At 32.9% G+C, this 23,710-nt stretch overlaps 2 protein-coding genes across 2 annotated transcripts; one reads left to right on the top strand and one right to left on the bottom strand.

Annotated features, from left to right (window-relative positions):
- Positions 1-8,950: 8,950 nt before the first annotated feature.
- On the top strand, positions 8,951-20,857 carry LOC110099871 (arabinosyltransferase RRA3). The gene is made up of 2 exons (XM_020827174.2): positions 8,951-9,454; positions 19,475-20,857. Exons 1-2 carry the CDS (start codon positions 9,266-9,268, stop codon positions 20,591-20,593), a joined length of 1,308 nt encoding a protein of 435 aa, XP_020682833.1. The 5' UTR covers positions 8,951-9,265; the 3' UTR covers positions 20,594-20,857.
- A 488-nt stretch (positions 20,858-21,345) lies between these two features.
- Positions 21,346-23,000, bottom strand: LOC110099873 (probable F-box protein At5g04010). Its single transcript, XM_020827176.2, has 2 exons — positions 22,315-23,000; positions 21,346-21,500 (listed from the first exon to the last, which is right to left on the bottom strand). Exons 1-2 carry the CDS (start codon positions 22,981-22,983, stop codon positions 21,438-21,440), a joined length of 732 nt encoding a protein of 243 aa, XP_020682835.2. The 5' UTR covers positions 22,984-23,000; the 3' UTR covers positions 21,346-21,437.
- Positions 23,001-23,710: the final 710 nt, after the last annotated feature.

Below are 23,710 nucleotides of genomic sequence, written 5' to 3' on the forward strand. Positions count from 1 at the left end.
CGTCCAAATAAATGCTATTGAGGGTTTTTTTTTAGGTAGATTTACTGAAACATTTACCTACATACCCATCTAATGTATCGTCTAATACACATTTTTCACGTAAAAGAAAGTTTGGATCTTTTACGTAAAATGGAGAAATTTAAAATCTAAAGATTATAGAGATTAACCCCAAGTTCAATAACATCATCACCAATAATAATCTTAGTGACTATTGCCCTTTCATCATGGTCCATATGTTATCGGTTGAGCATTTAGCATGCTATGAAAACACATGAGAACCATCATACCACAACTAATTTACACCCATCAACTTGAGTTAGTGGTGAATCAGTGGATTATCTACAAACATAAATACCTGTCCAAAAAAAAAAATTAAATTAAATGGAAGGGAGAACCGCTCGAATATGCTACATGGGAAGATATACGAAGATTCACGAAGCCCTACACTAATTTCATCCTCGAGGACAAAGACATTTGGGAGGGGAGTCATATTTCCGCCTCCTCACTCCTCACCGTATAAAGCAAGATATAACCACCAAGGAGTGATGGAAGTACTATGTGGGAAAATAAAATTTTGTTTAAAGTCCATGGATATTCAGGGTATTCATATTCTTATGATCGAATACTGCATTGAGAATAAAATATTATCTCGGAAGAAAGACAAATTATTTTGCAATGGATTCAAATACAATAATAGAATTTTAGAAATCATTCATTTTCATAATCAAATACAAATAGTGGAATAATGTATCATTTCAAAAGATGAAAATGTCATTCCATTGTATTTAAGGATGAAAATGAGGTTTAGAAAATTCTTAGTTCTTACAACAATGATCAAATCATATTGCCTCAAAAAGTGAAGATGATATTCTGCGAAGATATTTGAATACAAAATTGGGTTTTTATAAAATTCTTTACATTCCCATATATTATTCCCTTATCTTATGAAAATAAGATAGGATTTATTTTAATTTCGAGTTACTAATTCCCCATAGAAGTAAGCCTTTATGGTTAATCATATCCTAGGAAAATTAAATCTCCTAAAAATACTCTTGATTAAAGTTGTGGCATTTTTTTTCAATAATTAAGACAAGGACGAGAGGTGAAGAATTTTTGAAGGAGATTGGATCAATTTAGAACAATTCTTTCAAGAAGCCAAAGGATTGAAGAGTAGGTACTACTTTAAGTATACTCCCAGAAGTACTCTAAGTGTCCTATGTTGGGCTTTAATAATTTAGAGAGAATAATTTTATATTAGAGTTGACATTTTATTAGAAAATTGGGATTGTATTCCCGGAGAGTGAGGTCCTATGATTTGAGGTCTACCTCAGAACCTAGATTTAAATTGGACACTGCATAGTAGTAACACAAACCAATTCTAATTATAGTGCATAAATTTATGGACTTACATCTATCTGGAGTGAAAAGCTAGCTAAACGACCTAGTTTATTTAAAACCATGATATTGAATCTTTATGAAAGATGGGTAGGCTGTTATTTAAGTTTTTGAAATTTATGACCAACATCTAAAGAAAATCCTAAATGGCCATGTACTTATGAATGATAGTATGCTCATAGAACTGATGCAATTAAATTTTAATTTTATTTTATTTCTAATTCAATGCATGCTAATTGAAGTATCACAAATCATGAATGCTTGCTGTTTATGAAAGAAAAAAACTTCTTTTTTTTTTATAAATATGTTTCCCATAGCACCTCATTCTAATAGATCAGACTATCTGAACTCTACCCTCGGGTTGGAAAGTGCCTAAAACAATGATAGAAATATAAAAATATGAACGTGATCTCAAACGGTCTTCGACTTACTTTCTTAGAATGGTTATATTTCTATATTATTTATTCATGAATTTTATTTTTAAATTGTGAGTAGAAGAGCCTAATTGAAATTTAGGCACATACACATACAAGAAAGATATTTATAAAAAATATATAATTTATACTACATAATCAATTTAAATAATCATCAATATAATACAAAATATCATAAGTCTATGTGGCAAGTGCCACTTAATTGCAATATATAATCTGCTGAAAGTAAAGGTGGTTAGGCTACACCACCAACAACTTGGTTCTATTCTTATAAAATGACGTAAGTCTTTTAAAACAATATATTTTCATCTTCCATTCTTCTCAATTTTAATCTTTGGGCTTCTTTTGTTCATCCGATTTGGGTTTTTCAATTAGAAAGAATTCTCCATCAAAGGATGTTTATTTACTCTTTTGACCCCAAATCTTTTAGGTAAATGTCTTATTTTATATATTTTCACAAATGTTATTTTAATGAATTATATTTTTGAAAATTTGAAATGACTCAAACTCCCTACATGTTAGTGAAACAATTGAATATGTAAATCATAAAAGGACATAATTACAATCACAATCACTTTGCTCATTTTTAACAACATGTAGTTTAGTCATGCTTTTAATGATTAGGGGGCTAAGCTGTGAAACCCCTTAAGTAAAAGAAACTAAAATCTTAAACATCCATACACTTTTTAGTGTAACGACTATAACTTTTGTAAGAAACTTTATAGTTAAGTGTGCTCATCACATAGCAATTATGGGATGAGTGGCCTATTGGAAAGTTACACCAACATGACAAAATTATGAGGCTCTTAGGCCAAAGTGAACAATAACTTGATAGTTAAGAGTTTTAGCTGTTACAAATGATATCAAAATAATATATCAGTTAGAAGATGGGAGTCATATAAGACAAAGTGCTACACCATGGGAGTCACCTCTTGAACCCTGTATTATAGGACAAATTGCTACATGATGGGAGCCATCACTTGAGCTTGTAGGGGCCACCTCTAGAGTCATATTTTCCTGGTGGATGAGTTTGGTATATTGATGTTGAAGAGGATGTCACTTATTTAAGTGGAGGAGATTGTGAAACCCCTTAAGTAAAAGAAGTTAAACTCTTAAACATTGAGATGCCTTTTGATGTAACAACTGGAAATTTCATAAGAATTTTCGTAGTTAAGCGTGCTCATCCTAGAGAAATTATAGGATGAGTGACCTGAAAAATTACACCAATATGACAAAACTGTCAGGCTCTTAGGTCAAAACAAATAATATATCGATAGTTAAGAGTTTAGGCTGTTATATAAGCAACAAAGAACACCTGTAAAAAATCTCATTATTTTTAAATCATGATTAATTTCAACCCCCTTTTTAAATTACTACATAAGCATAACCACCTGCAAAAATTTTGATTAATAATAAACTTCCATATTGCTCATAATCTAGAGAAATCTAAATGTCAATCACATATCACATAATAAACAATATGGTGTAGACATCATAGCTAAATAATCATAAAATTCACCATATCAAACCATAACAACCAGTGCCCATTCAAATACAAATCTACATTAGTCAACACCACAGAGAAAGCACATGAAAGGAACAACAACTTAGCATAAAACTATATATGGTTTTTTTTTTTTTTTTTTTTTTTATATGGTTGTTCTAACAAACTATCTATAATAAGTGTAAGAGGTTGTGTGATTTGGATATGTCATTTGATTTATTATTATATGAAATTTTCTAATGGGTGAATATGGTTTGTTGAAAGCTAATATAATTTTAGCTTAAATTTAAGTTTTAATATTTTATATTTTTTATATTTATTTTAGGATATATTTTAATTATTGAAGTTGATTGATGATTAATTTTTTAAGGTATTTTGATTTGCCCATTAAAACTTCCAATCAAATACATATTTGCCTTCCTGAAAGATCACCATGGACTATCCTTATGAGTTTTGTTGATTGATTTGGTCAAAATCATGAGTTTTGAATTTTTTAGGTGATTTTGGTCAACCTAGATTAACTTGGTCAATCAGGTTTGAGTATGGGCCATTGTAATTGGGCCTAACTCATTTCAAATAAAAATTTGGACTTATTAAAGGTGATCCCACAATTTGGTGGAGTCTTCATACATCCAATGTAGTTTAAATAGGTAAAAGGATATTTTGATAAACCTAGGTTAACTTGATTAATCAGGATTGACCATGGCTTGGGGTTTGGTTTAATGCATTCCATTTCACATATATGATATGTTGAAGAAGATTTCATGGCTTGGTTTCACTGAGCCATATTGAGGCTAAAAGGAAATTCAGTTTTTAATGGTTTAGAGAATTTAGTGCATCATGGTCAACCATAATCCACTAAAGGTTAATGTTGGTTCAATGCATCATGACCAATAAATTTTGGGATGGTTTCTAAGGTAATTTTTCTTAAGATGTAAGGTCTAGTGGCATAGACTATAAATATTTGAAGGTTTTATAGTCTTCAAAAATTCATTTTATTTGAGGGTTAGGAGGCTTGATATGCCTTTAAAATGATTTGGTTGACCATAGAGACATGCCTAATAAACATGCAACTAACTGACATGAATCCAAAATAATTTAATAGGATTTTGAAGGATATAATTTTTTTTTTTTAAGTTTTGGATTAAGGGATTTTGGATTTACATTTGGGAATTTGATTTTGGATTTTGGGTTTTGAATGGGATTTCTTATTTTGATTGACGTAGGATTGAATTTGATTTCATATTATTGATTGCATACAAAAATGAGGTTAACACCCTCCTAGCATGCAATAATGAGTAATTATGTAACAACCACAAGTTCTTAAACTGATTTTTTATATAAAAAAAAATAAAAAATTCTAAACTATAGTGATGTGGTGTTGTGATTTTGATCACAACAACTGTAATAACCCAAAAATATGAAGTGTTAAAAATTTAAATTTATATTTGAACTAGTGCACGCAGTGCTACGGTACTTTGTCTGAATGTTGTGGCACTATGCCATTAATAATATTTTTATATAATATTAATTATAAATATTCCTACCACCGCCTCTCTCACTCTCTCACTTCATTGCTTAGCAAAGAAGAAACATGATAAGAAGATGGAGAGAAGGGAGATGAAGAAGAGAGAAGAGGAGAGATAAAGCCATTTTATGGTCATTTTTGTCTGTCATTCCTTAAAATAAAAATTTTCTATTTATTATAAGTAAATATCCTCATACTTTTATTTTTGATGGATTTGATTTCTATGAATTTTATCTCTCTTAAATCTATTAAGCTATCACCGTGTAATTTTTAATATGTTATAGACTTAATCATTCTAAAATATTTGATATGATCTTATTATATTTTCATCGGTTAAAAATATGTAAGGAAATATTTCTATGAAATGAGAAGGGAAAACAATATATTAAAAATGGGTCAACAATGATTTACTTTGATTTGACATGATAATATTGTACTGGATTAATACGTAATGGATTGTGATCTTGACCTGACTGAATTGATATCATATATATTAAATAATAATCACCGCATGATAAACTTAAGATTCATTGATCTGAGTTATAAGGAGCTCGAGAGTGATTGAGAGTTATAGGAATTTAGGACAACTGATTTATGTGATTTAAGGGGAGTTGTGAGGAGTACATTGATTGAGAGTCATAAGAGGAGTCTGTCCTCATCTGAATATATGATAGAATAATGATTACCAATTACTGATATAAATTAGCATTGATTCTAATTATTAATAATTGATATTGATTACTATATACTGATACTATATTGATACTGATACCGAGATGATTTTTTGTTACTGAATACAAATATTAATACTATTGTATGATTGTATAACTGATAAACCAATGGAAATGACTGAATGATATGGCTAAATGAAATAGATTAAATGATAAAATTGGAATGATTGATTAGTATAGGTGACCAGTACATATAATATATATTGATGCATTGATTTTTGTATATAATTTACAACATATTATTTCTCTTTTTCCTTACATTGATTTTAGTAGTAAGATTTTAATTATCGATTGGACTTTTATGCTCATTATGTGATTTTACATGATTTTAAGTAAATGTAAGGAGTTTGTGGTATTAGACATTAGATGACATTCATACTTTTCTTTCTGCACCGCTATTTTAGTTTTCTTTCAAATCCTTTAATTTATATATATTCTTGTGTTGCACATGGCTATTTTACATGTGATTTTAGGATTCTTAGATGTACCATGTGAATTTTGATTTAGTAATATGAATTATATTTTTTCATTGTTTATTTATTTCTTGTAATGCAATTAATCAGCTCTAGACATCAAATTAATCTAGTTATAATGACTCTTAGTTATTATTGAGAAATAAGAAATAAATAAATAAATGAAAATATAAAAAGAAAACAAATTCTTTCACATTAGGTTCAGGAGTGTAACAGCAACTCTGGGAGGAGTAGTGCTTGAAATTCGACGGGATGACGCTGATGCTTTATGCTCTATAATAACTATGCAATGAGTAAGCAACACTAGGATGCTGGGTTGGAGAGTCGTGGTGCTAGGTAATGAAAAACAATTTTAAATATAAATTTCTTTTTAATTAGCCATTTCCCTCTCTTTCTCTCACTCTCTTGTTTGTCTTAATAAGAAAGGAAGGGAAAAGTAGGAGAGGAGAAGGGGAGAGGGAGAGATAGAAAATAAATAACCGGGCTTCGATTATTTTTTTGTCCTACACTCTTCTTGTAAAATTATTCTGATCATTGTAAACAACTTCTATTCTATTTATGTTTTTAAAGATTTCGATTTCAGAATGTATTCCTTTATCTAAATCGATATTCATTATATTTTCTTCTGTTTTAGTGAGCTTCTATTGCAGAACTTTTGGTAGATTATAATATTGATTATTCTGGTCATTTTGACTGGATTGCTTTATATTTTTACCTTTAAAATGTTATTATTTCCATTTTTGTGCGATTAAGTAAGAATGTGGATTTTGACATTTTGATACAATCCTTGATAAACATTATGAATGATAACAAGAATGTGAATTTATATATGTTTATTTTTTTATTTATTTATGTTGGTAATGTGTGTAACAAAGAAATGTTTGTAATTAAAATATGGTTGACTAGAGATTTTTTTTTTGTGCTGGAGGGTGAGTCAACGAGTTTTTTATTTTAATAAGAGGTTTGTGATGATATCTTTTAAGAATCTCAAGATTAAGATTCAAGAGGAAGTTATTTGAAGTGAGTGATGATTCTTATTACTGAGCTGCTTGACAATTAAATTAAGATTAAGATAATGACTAAGAAATATGATACATGTACTATTTTATGTAAAAACACCACATAAGCTTGAACTCCTTACTTATTTAGTACTATTAAACATAATCATATATATATTCTTGTTTCACTTTTCAGCATGTGAGCATGATAATGATATGATTTAGTATACAAGTTCCTATAAGAATATAAATTTCTTTTACATGATGATTTAAGATATAAAATGTGCAAGCCTTATATAACATATGATAATATTTTTGTATGATTGAGACTTAGACTTCACATTTTTGTATGATTTAGATTTTAGATATTTTTTACAGATGCATGTTTTACCGGTTGATTAAACTTCTACTGAACTTGTTTTGGTTTATGGATGATTGATTTCGATTTAAACAATTTTACGGATGCAATGTACATATCATACTGTTTATATAAAGATTGATTAATAAACTTTTTAATTTTTAGCATATATTTTGCCGCTTCTACAATAATTCATGATCATATGAATGAATATTGCTATGCTATGAACTGAAATATTACATGCATATTGTTTCGTTTTTGTGCTATGAATTTAATAGTAGGTTTTATTGACCTACAGAGCTTTGTAAGCTCATTATACATGGTTAATTGGTTTCAGGTTAAGGAAGAGGTTTAGACTTTTGAGTGTGAGGTTGATCATATTTAGGATTTCTAAGGCTAGTGTTGTTCTATTTCTAGTAATTCTTTTGTAATCAAAAGTATATGGTTAGATCATTGTGTTAGAACGAACTTTTGGTTATTATATATTGAATTTTGATTAGTGTTGTATATAAATGTTTGGAGATAAATATTATTTGTTGGTTAATTTGCTTTCAATTAAAACTAGTAGCTCTAGATTTAATTAAGAAAATGAAAAAGATATAATTATTCTAATTTAGATCTTATGACCGACAAATTAGGATATTGACTATGTAATTGATATCCACGTAATTTTTAGATGAATTATAAATGCCATGAGATCATAAATAGTTGCATTCATGGTTGAATTATATAATAAGGGTTATGGTAGTTACATTCTCAGACTATTTAAGAACAAGAAGATTTTATAAAAGAGCGATTTATAGAAAATTTCAACAATTTATATATATTTTTCTTTATTATCCATATCAATGAGCTAGCATATAATTATAATCATTAGACTATTACTAGTATAGAAACAATAAAGCATTATGTCGGAGGAGGCATATATCACCATTATGTTCTATAACACTTACACTTCATTTGAGATATCTTTCTCATTGCTTTCTAAAATAATTTTTTAGTATAAAAATTTATATTTCAAGAAACTTTTATACAAAAAAACTTCTTTAAAAAACAGTAAGAAAGCTTTCCTAAACAAAGCCTTAAACTTCTTATAACTTCCTCTTAAGCCTAATTGACAAATAGGTCATTTATTAAGATCAAATTTATATTGTATGTGGGATCTTCTATTTAAAAAAAAGAGATCAAATTTATATTAAAAAAAGGCCACAATCATACCAAGTTACATGAAATACTGAAATCTAAAATAGAAAAAATTGATTGATATGTCTCCACATCTTTCCAAACAAATATTATGAACTTTAATGATTTTATGTGGTGAATTTTATATTACCATTATAGTTATAAGATGCAATTTCTTCCAACTACTTAAAAAAAAAAATTGCTTGATGCATCGTGCACATGTTATTGGATGGGATCAATGTGTAAGACCCGCCGGAGGGTTGTTGTTTATATGTTTTTTTTTTAAAACTGAGACTAATGCGCGATTTAAAAAAAACAAACGAATTTCCCGACCAGTGAGAAATGACTAATGAGGCGGCTTTTTTTTTTTTTTTGGTACTTCGTTAGACGAGCCTCTCCTCAATTTCTCCCGATAACCTACTGGTTGACTTCGGGCCTGATTGGAAAATCTGGATTCAACTCCCATATATGTTCTCCGGGAACCCTCGACGACAAAGAAGAATTCAGGAAGTGGCGACGGTCAGCACAGACGAGATTGGCGGTGTGTGAAGGAGAAGGGGAGTTCGTGAGAGAAATGGCGAGTGAGTGAGGGAAAGCCTTTAAATCCGTACATACGACTACTCTTGCAAACTCACATCTTGTGCGGGACAAGAACGGGATAAATGATGGCGGGTCGTAGGGAGGGCCCGCTGATGAAGAGCGGCGGTGGAGGCGGAATCGGATCTCGGATCGCGGTCGCTATCGGAATCGGGATCTTATGTGGTTGCGTCTTCGCCTTCCTCTTCCCCAGTGGATTCTTGGCTTCGCCTGCTGCTATTTACCCTTCTAATACTAGCATCAAATCACGGCAGGTACTTTTTTTAGGCCTTTTTGTTCCACGACTTTGTTAGATTATTGAATGGAACCTAGAACCTATTGGAAAGCTGAAATTTTGATGTTTTGGGTTTCCGAATGCTCAATCCAGTTCATCATTAACTGCTGATGGTTTAAACTTCGGGGCGCTTTATAATTTGCACAATCGAAGCATCAATGTCTTATTTTCTAATGTTCAATTATGTTTTCTTTTACCAATCTATTGGAATGAAATCCGTCTTTTTCTTCTTTTTTTGGCGATAAACTCTTAATCGAGGTCCAATTTAGTCAATATGGTATTTGCCTTCAGTAAGATTCTTGTGCTCAGCACCAGAAAGCAAATGTAATATTCTTTCAGATTTTAGAAGAATCATATTGGCAGAATGAACAGCCTTTTGAGGCTTTAGACAGCAGCAGGTGTTTTAAACTTTTTAAAGTTTCTATATCCTTCACCCTGGGTCTAGTTTTGGATGGCCACCCCTCATGGTGTGATCACTTTATCTGGTTGAAAGCTAGCATCCAGAGTGGAAACTCTCTCTTAAGAACCAAAATAGAACTTCAACTTTATTTAAATATTACTCCCAAAATAGCAATAAATGGAGGTTGGGTGCCATTCTTCACGCTAAATTAATCAACAACATAACTTGATGTCATGGAAAATCATGGGTTTGAAAATGGAAACCACATTTTTGCCATGCATGACTGAGGATGTGTTTAACACCCCAACCGGAGACCCACCGGTGGTTGAGGTACACACGTTTGGATAAATTGTACTAAACAGCCCCTTCACGTTTCATGAAATTAATCTACAGTTGTGCATGATCGAAATTCGTCCCAATCCAACTAATCCTCAAGATTAGGTCAAATTAATTAGATTTCATCTCATTCTTGGCCAAAGCATAGCTGTAGTTTTACAGATTCAGATATCTATTTGAACATGATTTGTCATTATAGTTTCAATCTAAAGCTTGATTTGAGCCAAAAGACCTGTCCTAGTTTTCAATATTTTAAAATATTGATACATGCATGCATGCATCATTAAATGCATATTCACAAAGGTGTACATAGATGCACATTTGCATGCTTGTAAAGTGTAAGCATCAATAGATATACACATATGAGCATACATGCATGCAAACATATGTATAAAGTTTGTTCTGATGTTAAGATTTCTTGATTTGATCTTAAATTGGCTTATTAGCTTGTTTGCTAATTTTCATTCAATCCTGCTGAAGATCCTGATCCAATTAAGTGATCTTTGCTCTTTAATTGGAATTCTCAGAGCTAAATGATCTAACTCAGTTTCTTGAGAATATTGTTATAAACTCACTCAGAAAACAGTTATTTGAATTTGAATATCAATAATTTGTGAATTTCCTTGATCATGATAGAAGGTCTCCAAATTTAGTTCATCTTTGTTGGGATAAATCACAAGAGAGAGAATTGGCTGGTTTGCTCTTTTATAGCCATTTGGCTAAACCCACCTAGTTTAAATCTGGGAGGTTGAACTTGTCTGGATTCCTTGGAAGGCCTTCTTTGCTCAACTATTCAAGGGACCAACATTGTTCAACTTGATTAGCTAAGTTCGCCTTTTGCAGCAAATTTTTCCCTCTTGACATCTTGTGCATAGGCCTTAGTTGAAAATTTGATGCAAGCAAAAATTAGGAAAAAAACCTAATTTTTGCAAGCAAAAAGACACTTCCTACGAAATAGAAAATTGCACGAAATACTAAAAATTTGACAAAAATACAACATTTAAAACAAAATACAACTTCACTTTTATAAAAAAGGAATCTTGCAAACGACACTTACAAACTTAAAATATAAACTCCTAAAGTTGCATTCCTTTGTCGAGAAGAGAGATACAGGTGTCGTCGAACTTGCGGAGAGAAGAAAGAGGTTAGGAGCCGAGACAAATGAGAGGACAAGCTTGCAAGCTTTCCTAGAAGAAGGAAAAGGGATGGAACAAGCTCGCAGGCTCTTCCACGAAAACCCGCAGGTTTTGACTTCCAAAAATCTTATTATATATCTCTTTTCATTACAAAAACATCTCCAATTTATAGAAGAAAAGCGGCATCCAAACATCCACCATAACCACTAATTAAACCCATTAAATCATGGGAAATATAAGGCCAAAAAGTTCAGTCCAGAACATCATCCAAACAGCCACAAAAGAAGGCATGCATTCATTCCAAAACAGCTCCCAAACAACCACACAAAAACCAAGAAAAAGCAGCCACGGGACAAGCAGCCCGGGGAGGAACCGAAGGGGCAGAGCAACCATGGGACAAGCAGCCAGGGGAGGAACCGAAGGGGCATCACAGAAGTTCGAAACCAGCAACTAGGGGGACCTGGATGGGCTGTCCAGGGAACCGAAACAGCAACCAAAGGGGGAAGAACTTGCCATGGGAAGAAGAGCCAAGGAGGGGGAAACCAAAGAGCCAAAGACAAGGGGGAATAAACCAAAAAAATGACAATTTATGAGTTGAATAAGTAGAAGAAGCTCATTAATGAGCTGATTTTAGTAGGGGAAAAAAAACTCCCCCCCCCCACCTTGCATACATCAAAATTCAAAATTGGGTTGTTTTCTCTAAATTTAAAATTTCAAACGGGATTCTCGGGCATCTTCAACATTCAGTAATTCTGAATGTGCTGAAAAATTTCCATGAAGTTCAATAACTTTCCAAGTTTTCAACGTCATTCTTCTCGCTTTAGAGTTTGCTATGTTAGTTCGCTGATTTGATGAATGAATTTTATTAATGCTTCTCATTGTAAATCTCTCTCATTACTTGCCTATTTTCTTCCTAGATTAAACCTTCCATCTCCGCACTATTTTTTTCTTATGAAATTTCTCTTAAGCATTCTTTCATAACTTAGAAAAGAATTTTATGTATAGGTTGTTTCTTAACTACAAAATAGATTAAATGGCAATTTATACTTACCAAGGTCTGGAAAAAAGAGATTAATGGGTTTCTCCTTGCGCCTAGAAAAGGGGTGGTGCTTGGTAGGATTGAAGCTTTCTCCATTTAAAGTAGCTTAAGGTAGTGCATGAATCCTAAAGAGGAGTTTTGTGGCTGGTTGTAGGCTCATAGGAGACTAAAAAAAACTATGGGTCCTATGTTGGTTTGTATACCAGTTTCTGGTTTTCTATTCTATTAATGAGTTTGATTGGAAAATTTTCTGAATGCCCTCTTAAATGAATAAGGTTTAGGGCTTGTGATTTTTGTCCCATTTTCTAGAACTTCTTTATTTACCCCAACTTGGATGGTGTCATTTAGCTAAAAATAAGTTTTACAGTGTCACGACCCGGCCCGGATACTTGAATTAACGAGGCGGTGACAAACAGTCGGACGTTTATAAGATTTCTTCAAATTCAAAAATAGTTTATCAAATACATTCCAAAGAAAAAATAAAGAGCCACTAACACAATTTCCATTAAACTACTAATAAAATCTTTCACATACTTAATATTTATATGTAAACCATATATTACTTGTTATCATTTGAGCACCGTCTTCTATAGATGTACTAATCTCTTTCAACAATTTTCACTTATTAGAAGACTTATATGAAAATCTTAGTTTAATAGAGTGAGTTTACAAAATAAACTCGGTGGGTATTCACCATTTCATATACAATAGTTGGTCTTATAAAATAGCCCTATAAAATAAACATACATTTTTCTTTAACTTTCTTACATAATTAATATATGCATCTTCTTTCATATATTATAGGTTTTATAATTTATTTTTTTCACATAAATTACTTCATATTCTATTTCATTTGAATATTTCCACATAACATTTCTTTCATTTTCATTTGATATTTAATCAATTTTCATTTCCATTTGGTATAAGAGTACTGTCTAAATGTACCAATAAATGTATAACCTTACCTTTTTCATTTTCATTTCCTTTTCCATTGAACATGCACGGGTACTTTGGTTCCCCAACCAGTACCATACGGGGGTGAACTCTTGTAATTTTTGCATCTACATACCTTTTCCTTTTCATATTTACATTTGTTCTATTTCAATCATATGATTGTCTTTGTATGCTTTTAGAAAAAATATATATACATTTTCAAAATTTTGCTTTCTTTTTCTTTTCCATGTATATAAATTTATATACACACATTTCATATATTACATATATATACTAATATTACTTGTCACTTTAATGACTAATTTTTATCATATAATCTTATGAATATAATAACCTTCAAACATTTGTAATTGAATAAATAATCAGGAGACTGCATGAAATAAAATGGAATTGGAATATCTATAAAAATAACATCAATTACCCACTTTGAATATTTTGGCTTCAGCTCCTTTCAAATTGTCGAATGTTGAGATAATCTTTTTAACTACAATCTAAATTCACATACAAACATATGACTATCACCATCTTTTAACTTTAACTATTTTCATATAAATATTTCTTTCAATCTCCTTTTTGAGATCTTTTGTTAGCTTCAGTTGTCAACTTCATATGGTAAGTTAACCAATCCTCCACCGTTTCAAAATACCTTTAAATTGCATTTATTATTGCTAACGATAATATTAAGTTATTCGCTAATATGATTACAACAGTTATTAAAAATCTCATGAAATTATAATTACCATAGTAAGCCTTCTTTTCTTTCTTCTCTCAAATTTCCTCCTCTTTCTCTTAAAGTTCCTTCCACTGCTCACAAAAGAAATATTTATTCCTTTTTAAGTTTTCATCATGGAAGAAAATTCACCAAAATATACGGGAAAAAACTTACCTACTTCTTCCTCTCTACACAATCTCTTTTCTCGGTTTGCTTCTTTCGCGATAATAAATGTAAATGAGTGAAATAAATATATGATTCATGAGGAGTCGTTCTTTTTCAATCATGTACGCGCTCCTTCACTTAGAACCCGAACCGACTTTGTCTAGGGTTTTACGCACGCGGGCGGCATCTGCTCGGTCTGTCTGGATCGCGACCCTGTTTGATTCCGCTCTTTGTTGCGGAAAAAGGCTCTGATTAAAGCCGGATATTTCGTGTCTTCTTTGTTGCTTTTATCACACCTTTTTATTGATAGGGAGTCCAAACTCTAACTTCCCAAAATAGTTTTTAGTATTTTATAGCTTTCATACGCTAATGACACTTTCTGCATGTGATGTGACCTTAAACATGTTTTAAGTGAGCAGTAATTGGAATTTATTCCATATGATCATCTCAAGCCTGCCAAAGAATTCTACTTGCAATATTTCTAGATCTTAATTATCTTATGCCTGGTATAAATTTCGTAATTTTAGGAAATTAAACTGGCACCAAGTAGTTGGAATAAAGCTATGATGATGTTGATTCTATGAAACTAAAGGCTTGTATCAATAGCATTGCACTTTATTTGTTAATGTCTAATAAGCATGCATTCCTAATGGAGAACCTTGATCGGGTAGCATTTCCAACAACAACAATTTCTATAGTTTTGGTTTAACGTTCTATTTACAACAACTACTGGAGAACCAGTTAAACTATCCATATTTTTGGTTCAGACATTTCTAATGGAACTCTTTGAAGCCTTTACATGTTCAATTATCTTTGTGCATGTTTGATATCTAGTGATTTGCAGTTCGATTATAAATCAGTAGTTAAATTGACTGTTTGGTCATTTCTAGGATTTGGCTATGCATATTTGCCGAGATACGTTTATAAGTTTTCCTTTGGTTTCCTTTTCCAATGTTTAATGACCTTGTATCTAATCATCAAGGTGAACTTACCTTTAAATTGTTGCTTTATATTTGTCAATACGCTGCCCTTAAAGATCATCACAAGCAACTTTTCAAACTGCATGGTCTATGCAAGCTTTATCAAATAGTGGTTTTTGGTGCTTGCAAACCTAGAATAAGACAATCGAGTGATTATGTTGAATATCCAGAAATTATACAAGATTTTGGTCTTGAGTTTTCTTGCTTATACTTGTTTGTTCATCTGGAGCGTGAGTAGAAAGTTGCATAAAATGCAAAACAAGAGTCCGCAATTCTAATGTCTTTGAAAATGAGATGGGTCAATTATAAGTTTTATTTAGTACGGAGATACTTAATTGCAGTAATTGTTGTTTGTTAAATTATTAAAGTTTCTTCCTTTCTCTTGCTAATTTCCTGGTATTTCTCGGGATTTGAAGGTTTATCTTTATAGTATGCTGCAGAAAGCTTTTTAAAATCTCATAAAATTTGTCTTGATGTAGGAAAGCTTTTATAAGGCTATTGTGTTTAGGTTAAAAATAAGCTTTAGTTCTAGACTGTTGGTTTACATTGGTGCAAAAAATTCAACTTGCTGATGGTATCAGTTTTCTAATTTTTCTTTCTTTTTGTCATTCACTATTCTGGGGATATAACTAAAAAAATAGGATGCTTAGAAAAACTTGTTAGATACTGGATTTTTCCTAATTCATACTGCATAGACAAGCACTATAATGTCCGAGGATCTAATGGAAGGTTGGACTTAAACCTATAATTTAAATAACTCATCTACCAGAAATATTTGACCTAAGCTATTAATTTTTCACATATAGAAGCAGAAAAATAAACTTTCATTTCATTAAAAATATTCTTACAATAATCCAGATCTCAGATGTCTATATCTTAAACAATTAACACTGGATAACAAAATCATACCTTGAGAATCCTGATCTAAAACCTTGCCTCTACACTTGATCTATTCGGTAAAATATTTACACTTTCCTGAAACATTAAAAAAAAAAAAAAGCTCAACTAGCTTAGTAGACTCCTTCCCTTACTCCTTGCAAGCATCAAATATTTAAGTAGCATTTAATTAAGAAAGAGGGCATAAGCATTTAAGAATTTTAGTAAACAAAACATGAATTACCTGAATTTCAGTGCATATTGGACTTACATAGTTCACTTGTTGTTATGTTGTCACTTTCAGAGAAGGTTCTCATATACATTACAAAATACTTCGTCTTAGAAGTTAGAAGTTCACTTTCACTTGCCATCAGAACTCATTCTGAGATTTAGAATTTGCTAATGCTTTATTCATAACGTTTCTTAAATTTAATCCATTCAAACACTAACATGAATTATAACAATTATAATGCATATTTCTCAATACATGCTTATATCTTCACTTTCATTTATATCTCCCTTAATCTCCCTCACCTGCATATAGCTAGTGAGACCATAAGAGTACTTTAGAGGCATTAGTTAGCCGAGCTGACTCTCGAGTCGGCTCAAGCTTGACTTGTTAACGAGCTCGCGAGCCAAGCTTATCGAGCCACGAGCTCGAACTTGAGTTCGAGTTTGATGAGGCTCGACTTGTGAGCTTGCGAGCCGGCTCAAATCACTATCAATATTTTTTAAATATTTTTTATTTTTATTGTAAATTTGAATATTATAAAAAATAATAATAATAATTGTTTTTTTAATCCTGCCTAATTCCTAAATCTCGATTAGCGATTCCAGGCGGACAGGGCATCTGGGTGTTAGGCTCGAGGTGGACAGGGCGTTAGGCGCTAGGCTCAAAAGTGTATGCGGTATGCATGAATAGGGTTTGCTTTCCCTCTTCTCCATCTCTTCGTCGTTGCTTGCTCCACTCTGCACCTCATTTGACAACGTTCTTCTTGTTGGATCATAAGTCACGACGGGAAGTAGGCTTGTCGATTTGAGGCTCGAAAGATAGTGTGTGCAGGAGACAACCGAATCAACACATTTCTTGACGATTTTTTGATTTTTTGACTGACGAGCTCAAGCTGATTTTTTGACTGATGGGCCGAGCTCGATAAGGTCACTACTCGACTCGACTCATTTACACCCCTAGAGTACTTACAATGTTACATAACCTCCCACATTTACTTTTAGCAAGTGGGGCCAGTATTCCTCCCACATATACATCAGGCGGGTGGGGTCAGAAGAATACTTTTAGGGCGCTTATAATGTAACAGAGAGTGCACTTTTCCCCCACATCAGCATAAAATATCTTTGATGTCATGTAATGCAGAATGCAATTGCAATGTAATAATACTTAAATTAACCATCTAATGCAATATTCAGATGATGCAGGGCTTAGTAGTAAAATACCACATTGCTTGTAAAATAGAATACTCACCAAACTTTATTTTTCAATTTCTAACTTCAGAAAAGCCTTCATATGAACATTTAAGATTTCTAAATAACTATTGCTTTTTGCAAAAAAAAGATCATTTATGCCCCTACTTCTCATCATTATTTGGTAAATCAGTAGTGGTAAATTAAGATAAACCACTAAAAAGTATAAGAAATTTGAGTCATTAAGCCATTCGAAACCTATTGCATATAGTTTATCATTTCATATTTAAGTAATAAATGCATTCAAATATTGAACTATACAATCATAAATAAAACTCATCTATTAAATCTGGAAAAAAAACTAATGAACAAACTTACCCTCCATAGACATTCATATTGATGGACGAAGATATTTCTTCTCTTCGATCACCCTCAATGAACTCAACTATATTGCACACACAAAAAAAAAAGGTTGAAATGCACATAAACCTTCAATGACGAAAAAGAAACCTAAAATACATACATGAGGATTTCCAATTTCGTAGAGCCATTGCAAAGTTTCATGCTTTCTATATTAGCCATTGTCAGAGATTCCAAGCCATTATGGATAGGAATGTGTTGTTTTGCTATTTCGTAATTCTCGTTGAACTTCTAGGACGAGCCTTTTGTTGTTGCACGCCCAATATCACAATAGAAGATTGATGTTGCCTGCTTGTCCATCTGTGTGTCTCCAGTCTCCATGTTGCCACTCACATTAGAATCAACAAAAACTGGTGAGTTTATACATGGATCTCGCATAGAAGACGACCATGGGAAAAGAAATAAACGCTTGCAGCATAAAATACGTCGATTGTCACCTCACATAGTTTGCAGCAAGCCTAAAAGATGCTTGTGGAGAATACCTAATTGGTTACATACGGGTTTGGAAATGACATAAATATATTCACAAATACTAAAATACTCCAATCAAATAGTGAATATTGGGAGATATGCAACTTCTAATGTTAAACTTAATAGGTATTCTATTGAGAAAAGAATCAAAACGGTCCCTCAACTTTTTAGGAATGACCAAAATGATCACCAACTATTTTGAGGGATCATTTTGATCCCAACATCTACAATAATAGATATTGGACTTAATGGTATTAAAATTAGAATTATTTTAGTAAATTTTTAATTAAACTATTTAATAAGAAAAACTAATAGCATTTTTAGTTATAATTTTAAAAGTTTCAGTTATATTTTATAATTTTCAAGTAAAAATATATTGTATAACCATATCTTTAAATTATAGTTTTTATAAAAATATAGTTAAATATTCATTTTGGTAACAAATTTTTTTACCAATCATAGTTTATAAATTTTGACTAAATTTTTTAACATTATGACTAAAAATACTATTAATTTTTTTTTTATTAAACAAATGATTTTTTTTTTTTAAATTATAATTACATGAAACTTATATTTAATAAATATTTTAATTAAAATCACTAAAATAGCCCTAACTTTAACATCATTAAGTCAAACATCCATTATTTTGGATGTTGGAACCAAAGCGATCCCATTTTAAAAAGTTGAGGATCAAAATGGCCCCTCAAGAATCAAGATGGTTAGAGATCATTTTAGTCATTCCTAAAGAATTGAGTGACCATTTTGATCCTTTTCTTGTTTTCTAACAGAGGACCAAATTGGGTCATTTTTTATAGTCTGGGGAGTTAGATTAAGACAATGTGAAATTTTGAGACTAAAATGGACACTTGTTAATAGTCATGGGACTATTTTGGACTATTTTCTCAAATTTTTATCTCATACTCTAAACTTGCACTTTTTTTTATGCTTCTGCTAGCCGTTTTTTCCATCTTTTCAAACATTTTTTTATCTAATTTTGTATTTGTTATATGGAATGACATCTGTTTTCATTTTCTTCTTACTATTTTTTTATGTTACCTTATTTGTTTTCTAAACAATTATTTTTTAACCCAGGTCAATTCATCTCCATGCGAATCACCTGAGAGGCTAAACATGTTAAAGTCAGAGTTAGCTTCACTTACAGAGAAGAATGCGGAATTGAAGAAGCAAGTTAGGGAACTGTCATCAAAGATCCAGTTGGCTGAGCAAGGAAAAGATCAGGCCCAGAAGCAGTTTCTAACTTTAGGAACGCTACATAAAGCTGGACCTTTTGGCACAGTCAAAGGTTTAAGAACCAACCCATCCGTTCTACCCGACGAATCCGTAAATCCCGGTCTAGCAATGATACTTGAGAAGGTTGCTATCAGGAAAGAGCTTATAGTTGCATTGGCCAACTCAAATGTACGAGAAATGCTAGAAGTTTGGTTTGCAAGTATCAAAAGAGTGGGTATACCCAATTATATTGTGGTTGCATTGGATGATGAAACAGAGAATTTCTGCAAATCAAAGGAAGTTCCTGTCTACCGTAGACCTCCAGATGAAAATGTTGATTCCATTGGTAAGACAGGCAGCAACCATGCTGTTTCTGGACTAAAGTTCCACATTCTAAGGGAATTTTTGCAGCTTGGTTATAGCGTTCTTCTCTCAGATATCGATATAGTTTATTTGCAGAATCCATTTGATCATCTTTATAGGGATTCTGATGTAGAATCAATGAGCGATGGCCACAACAACATGACAGCTTATGGATTTAATGATGTCTTCGATGAACAATCAATGGGCTGGGCAAGGTATGCTCATACAATGCGTATTTGGGTTTACAATTCAGGTTTCTTTTTTATAAGACCAACAATTCCAGCTATCGAGTTGTTGGACCGCGTCGCGCACCGGTTGTCTCATGAGCCAAAATCATGGGACCAAGCAGTTTTTAATGAGGAACTCTTTTATCCTTCACACCCTGGATATGAAGGCCTCCATGCAGCCAAGAGAACCATGGATATCTATCTCTTTATGAATAGCAAAGTTCTCTTCAAAACTGTGAGAAAGGATGCTCAACTCAGGAAGTTAAAGCCAGTTATCATCCATGTGAATTACCATCCAGATAAGCTTCCAAGAATGAAGGCTATTGTTGAGTTTTATGTTAATGAAAAACAAAACGCTTTGGATCCTTTTCCAGATGGCTCCGACTGGTGAAACTTTGGAACATAAGCTGCTGATAGTTCAGAGTCTCTCGCTTTCTTGCCCTTACTATTTTGACCTTTTTCTTTGAGGTAAACTGACAAATTTGTTAGCTCTTATCTTCTTGTGCTCAGTGTATTCTAAAACTTGCTGCCTTTTATCTTTTATTTTACTGTGCTATGTGAGTTTCTTTTGTCTTAATTTAAGCCATGGATCTTATTGCAACAATGCTACCAAACAAGAACAGTTAACTCTAAGTTCAGAGACCTCTTTTTAACACTTAATATGAGTTCTGAACTTCTGGTCTGCTATTCCATTTACGTTGAACACATAGGATTCCATGAAAGTAAACAGTGAAACAAATCCCAGATGGTTGTTGGTTCACCATTGTTTGTATAAAAAATTTGAGTATTTAGAATTTTTTATTTAAAAATATCATAAGTTGACCTTTACTAATGACCCACTGTGTGAATAATGTCAACAAAACAAAGTAATTCCAAAAGAGTGGATTTAGGGGCTATTTGATTTGAAGTAATATGGACGGTTATGAGAATTGGTATTTGATTTAAAATAAAATAAATGCAGTGTAAAATTTTGGTGCATTTGGAATTCAATACTTAGTTCAATTTTGATGTATTTGAAATTCCTACGATTTGGATGGTGGTTTGTAAATACACTATAAATTTATCGCCATTAGTGCAACTCTTTCATGTCCTTCACTTTTCTGTTCAACTTAATTACAACTTTTTTTTGGTCATCTAAAAGCTCTCAAAATAGAGAAATTATTATGTGCAAAGACCAGACCGTCTAAAGGCAAATTAGAGCGTGTCACATCATCTGGTATGCAATGGATACACAGTCACGATACACAACAAAGGGGCGACATGAAAAGCTCTGATTCACCTATGAACGACGCTCGTATCTGCACAGAATAATTTCATCTCAAAATAAGAGTTAATTATGATATAGATGAACATAGAATTCAAAAATTTTATAATAATTTTCGAAGTTTTTTACTAATCATTTTGGTACGCCTGGATTATAAAATTTGGAGGTATATGATTGAAATGTGCAAGTATTAATAATTGCAATGGTCCGTTTGAGTTGAGTTAGTGATTAATGGGCAGTTAATGCTTAAAAGTTAAAAGGTTAGGGTTTTATAGGAAAAGATTGGGACAGGAAAAGTGAGCCATTTTCTTCGCAAAAGCTTAGGCATCTCCAATCGAAAATCTCATTTTTCGCTGCAAAATACAACAAATTTCTAAAATGCGATAATTCTGATCCAATCGAACTCCATTTCGCGGGCTTCGTCGTCTCGTAATCGTCTTTCTCCATTTCGCGGGCAAATCCCGTTGACACAAAAAATTAGCGGGTGAATATTGGCGTCGCATTGTTCACCCGTGATAAAATAGCGGCAAAATTACCGTTCGGTTGGAGAAGAACGGCAAACAGTTCCATTGGAGATGCCCTTAGGCCTTTAGAAATGCCTCAGCTCTTATGATAATTAATTGAATACTTTTCATACAAAAATTAAAAGCCATTAACAGTTTTCAAATTTATTTTAAAATAAAAATAATATATAAATAATCAATGAAATCAAAAAAATTTCCAATAAAAAAGTAGGGTTATTCCCCAAAATTAAGCTACTAAGGAAGAAGATAACTCTGCAAGTAAAGCAGAGCATCACGCAGACCGACATATCTACAACCATCTCTCCTCATTAACCCCAAACTCACCTTTATGATCCTCCGCTCCTCGCCGGAAAACACCAGCCCCACTTCAGCCACCATCCCGCCTCTCTCCGCCGCCGCAGCGCAGCACTTTGGCCCATCAACCTCTTCCTCAAACCAGAGCCCTGTATCTCCCACCTCCCTCCCCTTCCCTTTCACTTCCATCATCATGAAAGCTCCTCCCCATTCTTTCCTCATCACCATCCAGACCACTCTCACGTCCTCCTCCTTCGCCACTGCCGCCGTCGAAGTAGCCGCCGACACGTCGACGTCGAAGTGGAAGACGTTGTGAAATTCTTTCTCCAAGTCTTCACCTTTTATTGCGATAGAGAGCAGGGGAGTGGAGAGATTGGAAATGAAGACGTCGAGAGTGAAGAGAAGGTGACTCAGAGAGAGGAGAGGGGAGGGAGGAGGGGGAGGGGGAAGGCGGCGGGAGGCTAGATTGAGGAGGGAGAAGAGGATGCGGGGGGAAGGGGGAGGGGAGAGGGAGAGGAGGTGGGAGGAAGAAGGGTAGACAGAGAGGCAGAGGGGAAGCCAGAGGTTTGGAGACGACATGGCGGTGCGCCATGACTTAGAGACGCAGGAGGACGTGGCGAGCGTTGAAGGGTCTAAGTATTGAGAGACCAGAATAACTACTTCCCATGGCAGCGGCGACGGAGGTTCTTCGCGGCGCATCTCTCCCTCTCTCTATATGTTTCCTAGTTCTAGGAGAATAATGGATGGCCGGCGGCTATATAGAAGGAGAAATAGATTGCGATGTTGACACGTGCCGGGAATGAGCGAGGTGATGGTGGACAGGAGTTGGCACGTGGATGTACACCTCGGGCACGGGATGCAGGTGCGGCTTATACTTGCGTGTACCGCCGTTTACTAGCTCATAAGCTTTATTTTATTTTAATCAGGATTCTTTTACTTACATGAAATTCAAAAAAAAAAAAAAAAATTGCATTCATCAAATTATTTTAAAGCTTATCATGATAATATATATATATAGGTGATATATCATCAAAAAAATTATCTTGATCGAACACGAATCTCGAGGCAAAATTGATTATGAAATTTTCGAAATTAAATTCGGATCCATATGATCTCTATTATCATCAAACATAGTCAAACTAAACGTTTCGAAAAGACAAATCCAACGTCATCAAATTCGACTCAATCCAAGCCCAAATAGGCCCAAATCAAAGACAAAGCATCTTTAGAATGTTGAAACCATAAATTGGATAACCAAATGATTTCCAAATGTGATATGGTTATAGTCAAATCGAGCGGCTCAACGAGAGGAATCCAACGAGTCCAATATTGCTGAATTATAATACAATTAAGACATTTAAATGTCCAATAAATTGTCCATGGTCAAGGGGATTAATATCGTCCATTCAAACTACTGCCAACATAC

The sequence above is a fragment of the Dendrobium catenatum genome, unplaced genomic scaffold (assembly GCF_001605985.2).
Source record: "Dendrobium catenatum unplaced genomic scaffold, ASM160598v2 fragScaff_scaffold_437, whole genome shotgun sequence".
Classification (NCBI taxonomy): domain Eukaryota; kingdom Viridiplantae; phylum Streptophyta; class Magnoliopsida; order Asparagales; family Orchidaceae; genus Dendrobium; species Dendrobium catenatum.